Source organism: Nilaparvata lugens, chromosome 7 (genome assembly GCF_014356525.2).
Source record: "Nilaparvata lugens isolate BPH chromosome 7, ASM1435652v1, whole genome shotgun sequence".
NCBI classification, from domain to species: Eukaryota; Metazoa; Arthropoda; class Insecta; order Hemiptera; family Delphacidae; genus Nilaparvata; species Nilaparvata lugens.
Window position 1 is genome coordinate 22,459,471 of NC_052510.1, and position 17,183 is coordinate 22,476,653.

Sequence of the window (17,183 nt, forward strand, 5' to 3'; positions counted from 1 at the left end):
TTCAAAGCCTATAAAATGAAAAATAAACATGATGTAACTTCTGAATAATCTTGTTCGCACACATTGATATACTTTACTCCATCCTTTCTGGCTGGTCATTATTCACCTTTGTTAATAACGAGTATGTTAATATATTAAATCAACAAAGTAACGTATGAGAAACAGACCTGGTGGAAAATTTTTGAATAGATTAGAAACTCAGCATGAGCTATGTAGATGCTTAGATTTGCTGAATAAAATATGCAAATAACATCGAAACAATTTTTAGAATAAAAAAATGTAACCATCCAAAACCTTCTTCTATTCGTGGTTTTTTTATCATTCATAACTGTAATTATTTGGGTGAAAAACAGAGGAATCTTAAGTATTTTTCACTTTAATTTATATCTTCTTGCCAAAATAATTTTTTCCACTGATCAGTTTCTGCGAATGGAAGTGAAGCACAAAAAATTATATAAAAATAGTAAAACACCTTGACACCAGTAGATTATTTTTAAAATTACTTAAATAATTTTACAAGATTTTAATATTTTACTTTAAATTAATTTGGACCTTGAATTAGACTGATATACAAGCGGAAGCGAAACCGTAAATTTTAGAGAATTTTATTAATAGAAATTCGGGAGAGGGACAGTTTTGGACTTAGCCTGTTGTTTTCTCCTTATCATCGTGTATGTTTTGTGCTTGTATTATAAATGAGATAAATGAATCATACTTAACGTCACATAATAAAGAATTTCAGTTTCTGTACATATTTTTAAAAGTTGAACAGCATGATACTGTGATATGTGTTCAACCTGATATGTGTTCAACCTGATACGTGTTGATAAAATGGAAGAATAAGTAGTTTGAGTGTTTTGTAAGTAACAACACGACAGAGCACATATTTCAACCAGAAGATTCATTTCAACTTAGTAACAGGTGGAGCTGTTCCATTACATTTGCATTATGTCAGACACAGAATTATAATGAAATGTCTGTTTCATGATTGAAATATCTCCCTTTGCAAGCTAAAGAGTTGAATGAAGTCATTAGTTAGTGGAGAAGGTTGTGGAGTTGTCCTCATAAAAACTACTCTATATCCTACATCAATGATTCCTGTGCTTTTATCAACCAATGGAAGAAGCATTTCGATAGAGTATTGTAGCTGTTGCTTTAGTGAGAGAGGTCTCTCCAGCTACAACGAACAAGGATTGGACAACAAACTTCATGAAAGAGATTCCAGAGAAAGTTTTAGAGTTGTCACGTTATTGATTAGAAAAGCAGCGCTGTTCAGATTCCTACACAAAAGGTCAAGTCAAATTGAGAGAGAAAGAGTGAGTGAGAGAGTGACTGTCGTTGGAAATCACATCGAATGAAAATACGGAGCAACATGCTACAATCTTCAGTCTAATTCCCAACCCTGGTTTAGAATAATGCTGTAACAGATTGATTGTTATATAAACTTGATTGATTGTTATTGGTATTTTATTTATGATTGTAATGTTTTGTATTTTGATTAATTTATGGATATTGTGTTAAATTGAATAAAATTATTGATTGATTGAAACTTCCTCAAAAGACGGAGTAATAAATACCTGGACCTCTCTGCCACACATATACTTGATAATACAAAATAAAAAAGTAACGAATTCGATTTTATGAAGAAATATAGAATCTATTTTGAATCTGACTCTTTCAAATATTTGGGAATACACTCCTTAGGTTTAATGTTGATAGAAGATCAAGTGGAAATATAAAAAGTCAGAATCCTATAATGAGGCGAAAGAGTGGAATTCAAGGATTGGGATCTTGAGCTTTGTTGACAGCTATAGTAAGTTGATCAAATTATGATAATTTATTTATTCAAATTCGAACGGTACACAACACTTTTAAAAATAATAGATATTCTAATGAAAAATAATTGTAAATTCTATAGTATATTATTGCCAATCATCCTCAGTATTTTTATATGATTCATGATGAACAACATTTCTGTCAATTACATAATATTAGCCCATGTCGAGCTCTATCAATGTAGTAGATTTCTCTCGTTCTGGTAAAATTGACAAAAGTTGCTCTTTAATGATGTATGAAGGGGTTTATTAGTAGTTTTAATCTAAATCTGAGTTCAAAACATTATCCCAATACTAATGTGAGCTGTGCACTTCCATTCTATTTTGGCAAAAGACAAAATTGACGTTCGTAGATTTAATAATTGTTGAATGGCGTCATCCATGTTGATTGTTTAACAGGTTCCATTCATACCAGTTGTACAACAAGAGAATTTCATTCCTAATTTTTAAATCAGCTGTTCTCTTTCATCCTTAATTGGCAAAAGCAAAAATACTTTTCCCTAGATCCTGGAATTGTTGAATGAAGTTCAACGTTCCATTGACTCTGGTTGTGACTGCGTCAAAACCCTGTGACATTATAATTGAATTCGTCGGCTGCCGTTTAATTCACTCAGCTCTCTTGACAAGTTGGCAATCTGCTCGAAACCTTGCAAATCTGTGTCAGTTTATCTCCTTCCAGTGACAGTCTCATTGGACCAGTTAGAATGGCATCCAGGAAATTAACAAAAGTGTTCCTCTAAAAAAGCTCTACAAATTCCCAGCATCTTATTAAACTACTGTAGAAGGCTTAGTTCATCATTTAAATTGATATTGAGAGTATTGTTATACATACAATAAATTACAATTTACGAAAATGATGGGTTGTGTTTTGAGAAGAAAAAGAAACAACAAATGTAGCAGACAAGTAGGCTAGTCAAAAATGAAAAATAAATTTGAAGTACCCCATCATCAATCAGCTTTCATGAGTACTGTTTGAGTACATGAATCGATGGCTTATTACTTTCCTTGCCCTATTACCATAGGTAAGGAAAGTATTGCTTTCCGAAAAAAATTAAGGTAACCCAATTTCTAAATTTCTATACGTTTCAAGGTCCCCTGAGTCCAAAAAAGTGGTTTTTGGGTATTGGTCTATATGTGTGTGTGTGTGTGTGGTTGTATATATATATATAATATATATATATATATATATATATATATATATATGAGTGTATGTGCGTCTGTGTACATGATATCTCATCTCCCAATTAACGGAATGACTAGAAAATTTGGAACTTAAGGTCCTTACACTATAAGGATCCGACACGAACAATTTCGATCAAATGCAATTCAAGATGGCGGCTAAAATGGCGAAAATGTTGTCAAAAACAGGGTTTTTCGCGATTTTCTCGAAAACGGCTCCAACTATTTTGATCAAATTTATACCTGAAATAGTCATTGATAAGCTCCATCAACTGACACAAGTCACATATCTGTGAAAATTTCAGGAGCTCCGCCCCATCTATGCAAAGTTTGATTTTAGATTCCAAATGATCAGGCTTCAGATACAATTTAAACAAAAAATCCAAGTGGAAAAGATTGAGAATAAAAATCTCTACAATTTTTTAATGTTCAGTAACATTTTCACCTAAAGTTTAAAATAAGCTCGAAATTCGAGAAAATGTTATTAGTATTTCAATATTGCAAACTGTTGGCGACTGTTGATTCTATTAGATCATTCACTATGAAGAGATAGCAGATCTCGTGTGTATCGAGCGTTATTGTCCTGTCACCAGCTGGCTCAGATCTTTGAATAGTAAACTAGTATGCGCGGGAACACTAGCGTCAGGTGATCAATTTTCATAACGGCAAGGAAAGTTGTGTGAGTGCACCACACCATATTTTGTTATCTTTTATTTACTCTTTTTTGTCTCTTCAAATATAAAACGTAATTCTCCTTCAATTTGGAATAATTCGTTTGTCAACCTGTCATCAATTTTAATCCATACCATCTAGTGTGCTAACGTTTGCCATCTTGCTAATGGAGGAGGTGAAGGAGAAGGAGCATCAGGAGGAGCAGGAAAAAAATAAATAAGAAAAAGAAGAAGACGAAGAAGAAGAAGAAGAAGAAGTTAAATAAGAAGAAGTTAAAGAAGAAGAAGGTAAAGAAGAAGAAGAGGAAGTTAAAGAAGAAGAAAGAGGATGAGAAGGAAATTAATATTGAGAAGGAAGAGGAGGAGGATAAATGAGAGCTAGTAAAGGCGACTGCAGCAGTGGTCACATTCAGCATTCAGCATTCAGCATTAGTGGATTCCTGGTGCGATCCGAATGCAACATTAGGTCCCTGAGGCTATCAGAGAGGCCGACAACACGTGCCGACAACATACATGCCTTCACTTGCTGCCTTCTGCGTGCTGGCCCTGTAATGGCAAAGGCCACACACCACATACACACTCTTAAAACAACAAACATACTCCCTGCGGTGATGGTAGTCTCCATCTTTATGGACACTCGAGGTCAATACAAGCGTGGAGGCCATTTTCATTAACTTCCAGTATTTCGCTCATACTGTTCCAGATTCACCTCGTACAATACAAAGAGTAGTTTTGTAAGAATAAGCTGCTAAAATGAGCAGCAATGTATCTACAATTGTGATTCAAATAGTTCTCATGAAAGATGAGAGATGGGGTAGGTGTAGTTGGATTTCATTTTCCATTTTTGACTTTTTTTACATTGTGTCGAAATTAAATGAGACCTGTACATACATAGATAAGTATGGGCACAGGAAACTTACACATTTGATAAGTTTCTTTATAAGATTGTTTTATTCTATGTTATAGGTTCTGTGATTATTATATAGCATCATTGAATTTTGAAGAATGTAAAAAAAGAAAAAATTGGAAAATTTATTTGATGTACCCCATCTCTCAGTTTTTAGGAGAACTGTTTGAGTTTATGAATCAAAGGCTTATTTTTCTATTTATTTACTCCTTTTTGTTTCTTCTAATATGAAGCATCATCCTTATTCAATGTACAATGATTAGCATGTCAACCTGCCATCAATCTTGATCCATACCATCTAGTGAGCCAACCTTTCCCATCTTGCTAATATTGAATCTTCACTCTTTCTCCAATCAGGAAGGGATTTTTTAGGATTGTGTGGCAGAGAGGACCTGGAGTCCTAACTTTGCCCTTGATAAAGGTAATTATTCAATGCAACAACATCCATCATCTCTTTCGAATCATCCTCTTCTGTGAAAATCGATAATACCTCCAATTGTCATCGTAATTGAAAATCAACGCAAGAGTTGATTGTGTCCTTCCAATTGCCAACATGGTACAATACAACAATTATTCATTTACGTAAGAGGATGATCGATGAAGCTAAATGTGGAGAAAAAAGGACGACTGTGAGCTTTGAAATGGGTCGTCAACAGGCGGGAGCAGTCTCTCCTTACTGAGAAAGAGAAGAAGTTGCGACATGAAGCAGTGCTCTGCTCTAGCTAACATCAATTTCCCCTTCAGAGCATCACGTCAAACCTGGTTGCTGTTTCCCTGTCATCCCCTCTCTCACAATCACTCTCTCTCTCTTTCTCTTTACCAACCCTCATTTGCTCTCTCTCACTCAATAACATATCTCAGCTCTTTCATTCTACCTTACTACCCCACTCATGCGGACGTCCGCTGTTTCCTTGGGCTTCTCCTCTCTTGCTCCTCCTATCTCTAAGTCATTCTTTCACTCTCTCTTCCCCTATTTCACTTCTACTATTTATATCACTCTCTCTATCAATCACGTATGTCAGTTACTCATGCCATCCTGCTCACTCACTCCATTCATGCGGAGGACAATAGCTACAGACGGGGGAACCCACATTATATAAATATGGGCCTATCTTTGCACAGGACTGCTGTCGTGTGTGCTTGGTGGTTAGTAGATAGGTAGAGAGGCCACACTCCTGTGCTGCCTTTATCCTGGCTGGATTCCACTCTGGTGGAAAGAGAAAGGAACAACACACGCTGAGAGAGACAGAAATGAATGGAAAAGAACGAAAATGTGTATGAGTGAGATGGGCATAAGAGTTTTGTGTGTATGTGAGAGACAAAAATGAATGGAAAAGAGAACGTAAAAGTTCTCTGTATGAGTGAGTAGTGTGTGTTGAGTGTAATTTAGGGCAAACTTTCTCCCTCTTTCTCGAAATTCTATTTGAAATGTATGTATCTCCCTCTCCAACAACACAATGCAATTCATCGCATGGTCCAATGAACGAACAAGGTTTAATTTTGGGTTTATATTTTTCTTTGATGAGTTCAATCACTTTCCTTTCCCATCGGTCTTCCCATGACTTCACAAATCAACAATTCCACACGAATAATACAATCGTATTGTAATTTGTATATACTTAGCAGCATTCCATTCTATAATATTTAATCGGCTCAGAAAATTGCTAATGTAACATCTGTGACAGCAGCTTCTGTCAAAGACAATGCCATCTCGTGAACTGCCACCATTATGAATAATTATTGTGTTTACTTTAGTATAACTCTTCAACTTTATTCGTCTCTTTTGTTATTTCAGTCCCAATTTTATCACCATCTCATTTCTTTCTTCTCATTTTAATAGCAGGAGCAAATGATTTATTATTCCTGAATAAATCATGGCTTGAGCTTGTCTAAAAATGTTTCGTTTAGAAATTGAAATTGAAAAGAAATTGAAATTTGTTCATCATTCACAGACAAGCTCATTAAAAGCTGTCCACGTTTATAACAATTTAATGTGAGTATTTCTGAGTATTCAAGACAGTATATTTCAATTAATTCCAGACCATTATTTCCTAGAGATAACTCATTTATTGCTGATTTCTAAAATGTCAGAGATCAGCTTTGTTGCTTTCAATTTAGTGCTTTCAATTCTACTAACATGTTACTAAAAGCATCCTTATTCTAGCTATTTTGTGACAATATCTAGAGTTCTAGAGGGACACAAGATGGAATTTAACAGTTATCACTGAAGTGATTCATTTGTTGTGTAGTTTGGTAATGTAATAAATAATACCATATGTGAGGAGTTTGATGAAGGATATTATTATACATCTGTCATTTTGCTATCTACAGTAATAGATCACATAAATATACTTACACTCTTACACAGTACACTGTATAGCCATTCATATAATTTATGCACTTCATACAAAATCCATACAATATAAATCAATCATTAACTCTATTCGGTTACTCATATCCATGAAACCAAGAGTCTTAACATTACTTAAACCACATCAGCATTTTGCAAAATCGATTCACCAAATATAGGCATGTCATGGCATTGCAGCTTGGCGTCCTTCCATTCAATTTATTGTATAATATACGTCTTGATGAATAAATGCATGGATGCGATCAAATCAAATCATCGTTTATTGTCATAGGCATACAATATGTTGAAACGACCTTCATTATTCATTAAAATGACGTTAAATGAGTTTATTTATTTCTAAAGTGAACTAATACGTTTTCATGTGATGTAGCCAACCAATACATGACGGTATAAGAAGTAGGTAACGTGGTTAGACTCGCTGATTGGAAAAGCGGGTCACTATAATTTACTGGCTTCATTGGATACATTAAGATTTTTCCACTGATGAAGACATTTGAATAATTAAATTGTACACCAGAACTCAATCTCAATAGAATACGAATGCAACATCGCAATCACCAACCGATACCTGGAACAAGTTACTATTCATCGCATGTCTGTAGCAGAATGAGGTGAAGATTTTCAAATTTGCGACAAGATGGAGAAGGCGGGACCAGAATTCCTTCGCACTCAAGGATCCAGATAAAGACTTTGTGAAGAATTGAGCCATCCGAAGTAGGGATAAGGGATGAACGGGATGAGCCTCATCTGAATTATCCAATTCAGGCATTAATATTCCTCTCGGGTGCATCGTCCATCTTCCTTTCACACTTCATGGACGCGCTAGAGATAAGGGATTACCATTTTACAGGGATAGAACATTATGGAAACTTCGATAAACGGTTATTGATCCAAAGCTATAATCTTCAAGCCGAGCATCTAACTCAATTCTAATTTACATGCTCATAATATGAATGTAGAAGATTGACATTAATCAAATGATTGATTTTATTTGAGTCTGGAGGATCAAGAAAAGTGATCATTCCATTGAGAATTTTCCATTCACATCAGATTATTTTGTAAATGAATCATTCAGGTTCATCGTACTTTTTCCTCCATAGCCATAATTATGATTGTAGTGTTGGGTACAATAAATTAAATTGAATAAAATCATCTTCAGATAGAAAAACAAACTTCACAAGATTTATGGGTTTTGGATTATTTTAAATTACAGCCACAGTGAGATGATTTTCCATTCATATCAGATTGTATTGGAAGTTTAATAGTTTTTATCGATTTAGGCGCTTCCATGTCACCTTCTTATTGCTGGTGGAAACCATATTAATCCATCATCATTCGGTATGCAAAATGATTTTGAACGAATGCAAAGGCATTAAAATTCAGGAAATTTCATGTATGTCTTATTCTATAATAAGAACAATCTTGAGTAATATTGCTCCCATCCTCGATTGGATGGAGTTTTTTTAGTACCATCATCGTAACAATTGAGAGATAAACCAAAACTGCTTACAGCAAAGTGCATTTATTATGATTAGTTTAAAAGTGGTTATCACAAGAGTCGAGTCGTAAATAATAATCAGATGGAAATTGAAAATGTTTGCGCAAAGAGCAAAACTGAGGAAAGGAATGGATGATACTCTGGTTATTATTTGCGAATTAAGTAGAAAAGTGATACAGGAAACCAAATTGCTGTTCAGAGTGGAAGCAGAGAGCGTAGCACGACTAAAATAAAACGCACCTCTTCAATATAACGTCTCGGCGCACTAAACGAAATAAAAGGACGAGTTTCTTTTCATTATGAAAATTAAATGCTTGCGGAGTTTTATCTCGGAACTTTTTTCAATTTCAAACTTCTTTGGGTCGGCAAAAACTAGACCAGAAAATCTGAGAAAACTCAAAGTACGCTGGAGAGGGGAAAGGAAGCGAGGAAGACGTTTCATTAATAAAAAGGGGAAAAACAAACGTGGAAAGTTCTGAGAGTATTCTTGGGGTTTTCAAAGGGTTATTGAAATTTTCTAACGCAAAATTTTAGTGGATACGGGAGATTGGATTTTTGTGGATGCAATATGTGTGGAGAAGCTGCAACTACGGTTTCTTGAACAAATTTTCTTGCTAGTTTTCATACAAATTGATCTGCAATGATGAACAGAAGAAAACTCAACAAGTTTTTAGTGGAGGAGAGGTGGAACCTGAATTAAATATGCATGAGTTCCGCGTGTATTTCATTATGAATAAAGAAGTATTCCCTCACACACAATCAATATTTCATTGTAAGTAGATCTATGATGTAAAAACTGAACATATAAGTGAATTTTTCGATGTTTTGAGGGGATAAAGCTGATGCAGTCTTTATATCAAGTTGAGTTGATCACATTCTAGATGTATGTTCTAATCAATGATTCTTGTGGATTGACAAGCTGACGAACATGCAGTTCCAATAGACGGGGAAGTATGATTTAATCAAGTTTAGTAGATCTACAATTAATTTATTTAGAGCATTCATTCAAAGTTAATTATCATTGTATTAAACTCAAGGTTGCGTGTTGGAAAGGATCAAGTGACAATTTTAAAATCCACCAGATGTATGGTATTTTCATTCCATTTCAAAGGTCTGTGTTAATTTCCAGAATTCTCAATTGGTAATTTCATTCTATTTCAAATGTCTGAGTTAATTTCAAGAATTTTCAATTGAAGTTTTTGATGCCAATATTGATCATTACTCGAAATATTTCAGAATTCAACAAAACGGCCAAGTGTTGATGATGAACAGAAATGATGAAATAAGGTGAACAGTGAAAATATTACGTGAAAAAAGATTGGAAATGAAATAAGAGAAAAACTACTGACGAATGAAACGTGATCAGAGTGGATGCGGGACGGGAATTTCTAGCAATTCAGTAATTCGAGGAGCCGACTCCCCTGGGGCGAATCCCAACCAGGCGGCACAGAATTGATAGCAGCAAGATGAAAAGTGGTTGAAGAAAGAGGATGAACATGGAGAGAGGAACACAATGATGATGAAGGGAGAAGAAGAAAAGAGAAAACGGGTTGAAGGAAAAAGAGAAGAAAAAGGGGATCTTAAGAGAAGATATCAATGGTCACTACACCAACATGAGAAGGAGTAGAAGGATGAGGAACAGGAAGAGAGAGTTGAAAAAAGGAGGTAGAGGATACGAGAAGAAAGAAGAGCAAAAATCCTGGGTTACAACACGATCATTGGCGTTATTCGTGAGCCAGAAAGGGGGTGAGTTGTCATGGATGGAAAAGAAACATTTCGAGAGTTCAGAAAACAGGATGTGCTCCTGATTTCATCCAATGTGAAACGGCATCATCAGCGGACAATGGGGAGTGATTCCTTCATGTTGGGACTGCTGTGAATGGAGAACTGTTCATTTTCCACGATTAAATCCAATTTTCAGGCTCTTACACTACGTTTCCGAGTGTATTAAATTAAAGTGTTAATGTGGCTACTACAAGAAAAACTCAATCAAAGTATTATTATTATTATATAGTTCAAGTAGCGAAGTAATTCTAAGAAGTGTTCAATTTCCAATCATATATAAATTTCACTGATGTCAGTGGAATAGTAGAAAACCTACGTCTCTTGTGATGATTCATCTATAATATTATAAAGGAAGGCATTGGTTTGTACGGGATAGGAGATACACGAGCTTATGAACTAATAAACTGATTAAATTGCATTTTGCATTTTCCGAGAATGGATATAGAGAATTTTCAATCTGATGAAGATTATCCATATAATTTTGACAAAATAATAAATAATTGTTCCTGAACATAAGCAGATTGCATTCCACAACACAAAATCTTTTTTAGCAAGTTTCTAGAAAAAATATATCCAGGGTCAAGTTCTTCACTACAATGGAGTTGTATGTGGTTGATCATTTTTGTATTTTTCCACTGATCTTAAAACATGACCATTAAGCATTATGAAGATTTAGATCAGTGTTTTTAATAGAATTTAAAGCTTGATGAAACTTGGAAAGGACTACACTTTTTCATAGAGCACCTGCAAACAGAGACAACTATTGGCGTCAACTATTTCAAACCATTATTGTTGGCTGCCGAAAATCCGTCTATTGTACCTGCTAGAAAGTGGTCGGACGCCGGAACTTAGTATGTTTCCGTGTTATGGAAGCTACTATAAGTTATGGCGGATACTATAAGATGCTGTTCGGACGCTATCAATGTTGCTCTGTTGTCTGGCGTTGTGTGGTAGAGGGGGCAATTGAGGGTGATGCGCAAGCATAATCGCCGCCAGTTGCCGATTGACAGCCAATCGAACAGCTCACTTCTCGTAATGTCGATTTTTGCAAAGTGATCTATTGATTATTTATTGTGATTTATTATAAGTGTCGTCTCATCTCGTATCGTGATCTGGACCCGGGATCCTGGAAGCAAGGAGGATTTGGACATGAAGGTAGGCCTATGTTATTGTGCACTTAGCCATTTTAATTGTTCAACTTGCTACCCGACGCCAGACAACCCAAAAGTTCTCGATGTAATTGATACAGTCCACAAACCAGAGTGCTGTTTGAGCCAGCCTCTGTCGAATAAACAGATGCTTTATTATTGTCTCTGTGAGCAGAGTACCTGTTGTACTAAATGTTGGATAGATTTGAATGAATTAGATTGACGACTCACCTGATGAATGGACTTGTCGAAGGAGGCCAGAAGCGTGAGCCTAGATGTGGAGGGGGAGGCGGCCCCGCTAGTGGCGTTGGGGGAGGCAGTGGAGGGGGAGCCGGGGGCGGTTGAGGTGCCGGCCGGCGTCTGCACTTCCACTGAGCGCACATTGCGCGCCGCTCGCGAGCCCGTGTACAGTCCTGCAAACAACAACAAATACACACAATTAGAATAAATAGAGTACGAAAACCACCAAAAATAATTATATCAACAACTGGGTCACATCATAATACATTCAATCTATTGAGAAGAGATGATTTCTACTGTTTTTACTTTCCTTGCCCTATTACCATAGGTATGGTTATTACCATAGGTAAGGAAAGTATTGCTTTCCGAAAAAAATTAAGGTACCCCAATTTCTAAATTTCTATACGTTTCAAGGTCCCCTGAGTCCAAAAAAGTGGTTTTTGGGTATTGGTCTGTATAATTATGTGTGTGTGTGTGTGTGTGTGTGTGTGTGTGTGTGGTGTGTGTGTGTGTGTGTGTGTGTGTGTGTATGAGTGTATGTGTGTCTGTGTAAACGATATCTTATCTCCCAATTAACGGAATGACTTGAAATTTGGAACTTAAGGTCCTCACACGATAAGGATCCGACACGAACAATTTCGATTAAATGCCATTCAAATGGCGGCTAAAATAGCGAAAATGTTGTCAAAAACGGCTCCAACGATTTTGATCAAATTTATACCTAAAATAGTCATTGATAAGCTCTATCAACTGCCACAAGTCCCATATCTGTTAAAATTTCAGGAGCTCCGCCCCATCAATGCAAAGTGTGATTTTAGATTCCCAATTATCAGGCTTCAGATACAATTTAAACAAAAAATTCTAAGTGGAAAAGATTGAGCATAAAAATCTCTACAATTAATGTTCAGTAACATTTTCACCTAAAATTGAAAATAAGCTTATGTCGAATAACAAAACTCAAAAATTCAGAAGCATAGAAACAGTTCAAAATACAATTTAGAAAACTTATAATGCACTAGTATATTCATGAAGAGATTACAATGAGGTTACATCTACAATCTGACATGTTAAGATAAAACTTGAATAAACTGTCTAAATCATGTTGTTGAAATAACCAAGGTTATTATTGTTATCGATTGATAATTTGACATCTTGTGGGACCGGTTCTCCCTAATCTATTGAGAAGATTAGCCTCAGTACGAGAAAAGCTATGAACCATTGAGGACAGTAGTAATTCAATAGAAATTACTTTTTTCCATTTTTTCTTCATTGTGGATTAGCTAGCACAATCCCTATGTCTCTACATTATAACCTGTATTAACCAATATTTATTCAACACATTGATGTAATGTATTTACAAGTGTGAAATTGAGGGGGATGGAGCATGCATTGTTTCGAAATATGTGGTTAGTTAGGTTTCGCCAACCGTCAAAATGGGTAAGAGAGAGAACCACCGAGTTGGACTTGCAAGTTGCAACATATTACAAAGTTGTGGCTAGTAGCTGGTCGGTGAGTTGAGTGTGTTCATTGGCGGCCGCATAATTACAACTTGGCCAAAATCAAACTTTGGAATCACCTCGAATTTACCTCTAGTTCCCTGTCGAGGATACTTCGGAGAGTGGCAATGAGATAAATGGTGCGTTCGATTATAACTATATAATTCGACAAAAAATCTATAAAATTTAAGAATATGAATGATGATGATGATGAGTTGGATTAAATGAAGATTGAGGAGCCTTAGAGTAATTCATCCCGATACTTCAAAGATCTATCAAGTGTTGTATTACATAACCAAGTGCCGTATTGAAGAACTGGAGATAAATAATATTACTACAAGATTTTTCTCTTCAATTTATTCCAATTTCACGGAAATATAATAATATTTCACTGTAATAGTTCGAAAAGTCACGCACCATATTTCAACTTTATTCAATTAACAATATATTCCACAGACTTTGTTCTATATGGCTTCCGTTTTAGGCCATACTGCAAATATTTTGTGAAATAGAAGTTGCTGTAAATGCTGCAGGGACTTGAGTGAAGTTCGGCGACTTGAGCACGGTTTGGGACAATTGATTACAATTAACGTCGACTACAAATTTCCATAACACCTCGCAATGGAATTTTCCCAAGTTATAGTAACTAATCTTGGTAACTGCTAACAGTTGGTTCAATGTGATTGTTACAACGATTTGGTAAACAAACCACACAATAAATTTATGATGTGACCCTGGGAACTCAAATTAAAGCTTCAAATAATATCAAAGAAGCTTGATGGAGATATTTATTTTTTTAGTTGAACATTACATTTTTCCAATTCAAAAACATTTTAAAAGTTAATTGAATTGATACAAAATAGATGTCATATGGAATATGACTAATAATAATAATTTACACAACCCCCCTTTAAAGCAAGCCTGTACTAAGTCGATAACGAATTATAAGATGAGCAGTTTTAAAAAGATAATCTGTAGGAAAAATAAATGAACTTATAATCATGAACCTAATGAATAAATGGTGTTCTCACTTTTCTAGGATGAAAAATATATCGGAGAACCCCATTTGAGAATGAGAATCAATCAATCTCACGAACGAACAACCCATCGATAATGTGATTTGCTTGCCGTACATCTGCTTTTTATCTCGCAGAAGCAATAAATTTAGTCCTTTTCAAGTAACAATTTACCTCATTTCCTTTTCCACTCTAATAGAAGTGCAATTTGAGATAATACTTTGGAAAAAAACCATCATCCATTGGGAGTAATATAGATCATATCATCGAGGTACTTCTTTATTGCTCTCTGGCTTTCTTCTCAAGTTATATTCAACTTTTTTCACAAGTTATGAAGATTTTCTAGCCTCAGAAATCTATTCAAATCATCATCTTCATCATCATCATCATCATCAGATGGCATTATTTTTCAAAAACAATTGAGCACATAGCAGCTTGACATTGTCATCATTTTCGACTGGATTCGAATCTATTAATCACATCCTCAGCGTTCACATCGAATCTGTCCAACTTTATTATTCACTCTGTTCCGTAGTTACTCTCTCGCTCTCTCCCTTTTCTCCTTTTACTCTGTCACTCCTCTCTTCCGTTTCTCCCTAGGTTGTTACACACAGATGTTGCGAGGAGAGTGCATCTAATGTTAGATTTCACGGAACTGCAGCAGCTTCTTCAGCAGAACTCTACATGCTCTCAATCTATAGACATAGAAAGGAATTATTTCTTCACCCATTTTTTGTGAAATTCTGTTTTACGATTGGAATAATAATTGTAACATTGAACAGCCACGTTCGTCATACTTCAACATCTTCAACTAACATATTTCTCATGAGTTGAAGATTGTTGAGTGAGAAGTATTTCATAGAAGATCTTGCATTTCTTGATACATCACGAACTGCGATATTTCGTCGAATGTTACAAGATCATGTCTAATCTGATGAGATCTAGATATTAATAGAATATGGAATATGGAGTACAGTAAATACAATACTGTATGGTTGAATATTTGTAAGTAATTGATAAATTATTACAGAACACACAGACTCGATCACTTGATCTCTCATGCCCTTTGGTACGATCAAATATTATTACAATGATGAGCCTCATTACAATATTTATCAATTATAATTATTAGATCTTATCTAATAATATAATGTACTGATTACTGGATACCACGTTTTTAGTAAAGTGTTAGTGTTTTTAATATAGTGTTAGCCAATATCCTGTATCAGCGATGCCAGTCATCAATAAAGTGTTGAGAACTTGAAATTCTGATAAGGCTCTCATCATGGTAATAGGATTTGATCGTAACAAAAGGGATGAAGTGATAATGTGTATCTATGAGTGTTTTGTAACAATTCATCAATTACTTACAAATATTCAACTGAGCTGTGTTGTATTTACTCTATTGCAAGACCTGGCTATACATTGTCATTTGGGATAAAAAATCAATAAAGAATCAATCAATATAACATTCCATTGTGGCTATTCTTGAACATGCTGTTGTGATACATCTACAAAACCAAATATACCTCCACCACACGAGAATACAGTATTATAAGCACTGTAACTCTCTATGTTATTTTATTCCCGGATATAATTCATTCCTTTGTCACCGTTTCTGAACATGTGTTAGCAAATCTTCAAAAAAGATCCCCCTACCACAAAAAGAAAAATATTATGAACACATTCTGATGACATAAACATACCAGCCTTTTTAATAAAGGTTTAGATTTTTGACAGCATGAATTCGAACGGGGGAGCAAAAACAGAAGATAAAGCTGTGCAAGGTATGACGACAGGCAGGAGACGAGTAGGCCTATGCATGTACCCTGAGCAAAGAGGCTCAAGGTATGGGGAGGTAAGTACCCACCCGGGCCTGCTTTCGGATAACAGAAGGAAAACAGACTAGACCCGGAAAGGAGCGCACAGCTTAAGAGAGAAGAAAAGGCAGTTTAGCTCAAGCTTCTCTTCATAAATATTCATGATAATCTCCGACAAAGTATTTAATATTCAGCCGAATGATGATTCCTCGAACACAGCTGCTTGATACTACTTGGATGGTTCCTCATTTCATCTTTCTCTATACACTCTCTTCTATCTCTATCTCACACACGCATTTCCCCCTCTTCTTCCAGTTTCTTTAACACCAGGCCACTCATCACGCACATTTGAAGCTTCTTTGTCTCCTCCAACTCCATCAGCGGCGAAAGAAATTAGCTCCGGAAATCTCTTGCCTACTTACTCTTCTCTTTCGTTTCTACTTAATATTTCTCTTCTCTCCCTTTACCGCCCTTTCACTCACTCTTTCTCTTTCTTCAAGACCCATTCCATTACATGAATACCGTCGGATAGGTGTGTTTTTGAATAGTAATGTATATTGGCATGAAACCTGCGATTTTTAATATCTCAAACAATGAGATTCTCAATGAGACCTGGAGCTGACAACTGGTCTTTGATTACTGAATTTCAATGAGACTTATAATACAAGTCTGTAATTGATATTAATTATGGTGGTTCAGAGTATGATTGTTTATAATTAGCAGACCACAACACTTGAAAGTATCAATATTTCTAAGGTTCAAACTTGATCGGTTCAAACATGGACACTTTTTCATATTCTGTATTAAAATTTTTCATAAGTTTTTTCTATAAATAAATCAGTTTTCAATATTAATTAAGTTCAACATTATTATGATGTATGTATGTAATACATCAAGTGGGATTTAGTACAAATAATGTGTGGTACATCACAGAAGCACTCAATGTGAGAGAATATAAGCAGAGGATTATAGAAGTACAATATACTCTCTGAGCCTAACATGCAAAACTACATTGATAGCAGCAAGACGTCATATTGAAAACAACTTGATCTTCACCTCCAAAGCCTTTCACCCGTCCTTGACTTGAGAGGAGCTGGTAGCGGCAAACATCAAACAGAAAGGATGAACAGGGGGATCAAAAAGAGAGGGAGAGTGTAAATGACACTTGCCCGAGGGGGGATGTGATGACACAGAGAGCAGTAGAGGTGAAGAGAGTA

At 35.5% G+C, this 17,183-nt stretch overlaps 1 protein-coding gene across 1 annotated transcript in view; it reads right to left on the reverse strand.

Moving 5' to 3' along the window:
- The window catches only part of LOC111057041 (dystrophin, isoforms A/C/F/G/H), a 608,133-nt gene that overhangs the window by 412,273 nt on the left and 178,677 nt on the right, over nucleotides 1-17,183 (reverse strand). The window contains exon 45 of the mRNA XM_039431878.1: nucleotides 11,626-11,807. Within this exon, the coding sequence (XP_039287812.1) occupies nucleotides 11,626-11,807 (182 nt within the window). The remainder of the gene's footprint in view (nucleotides 1-11,625; nucleotides 11,808-17,183) is intronic.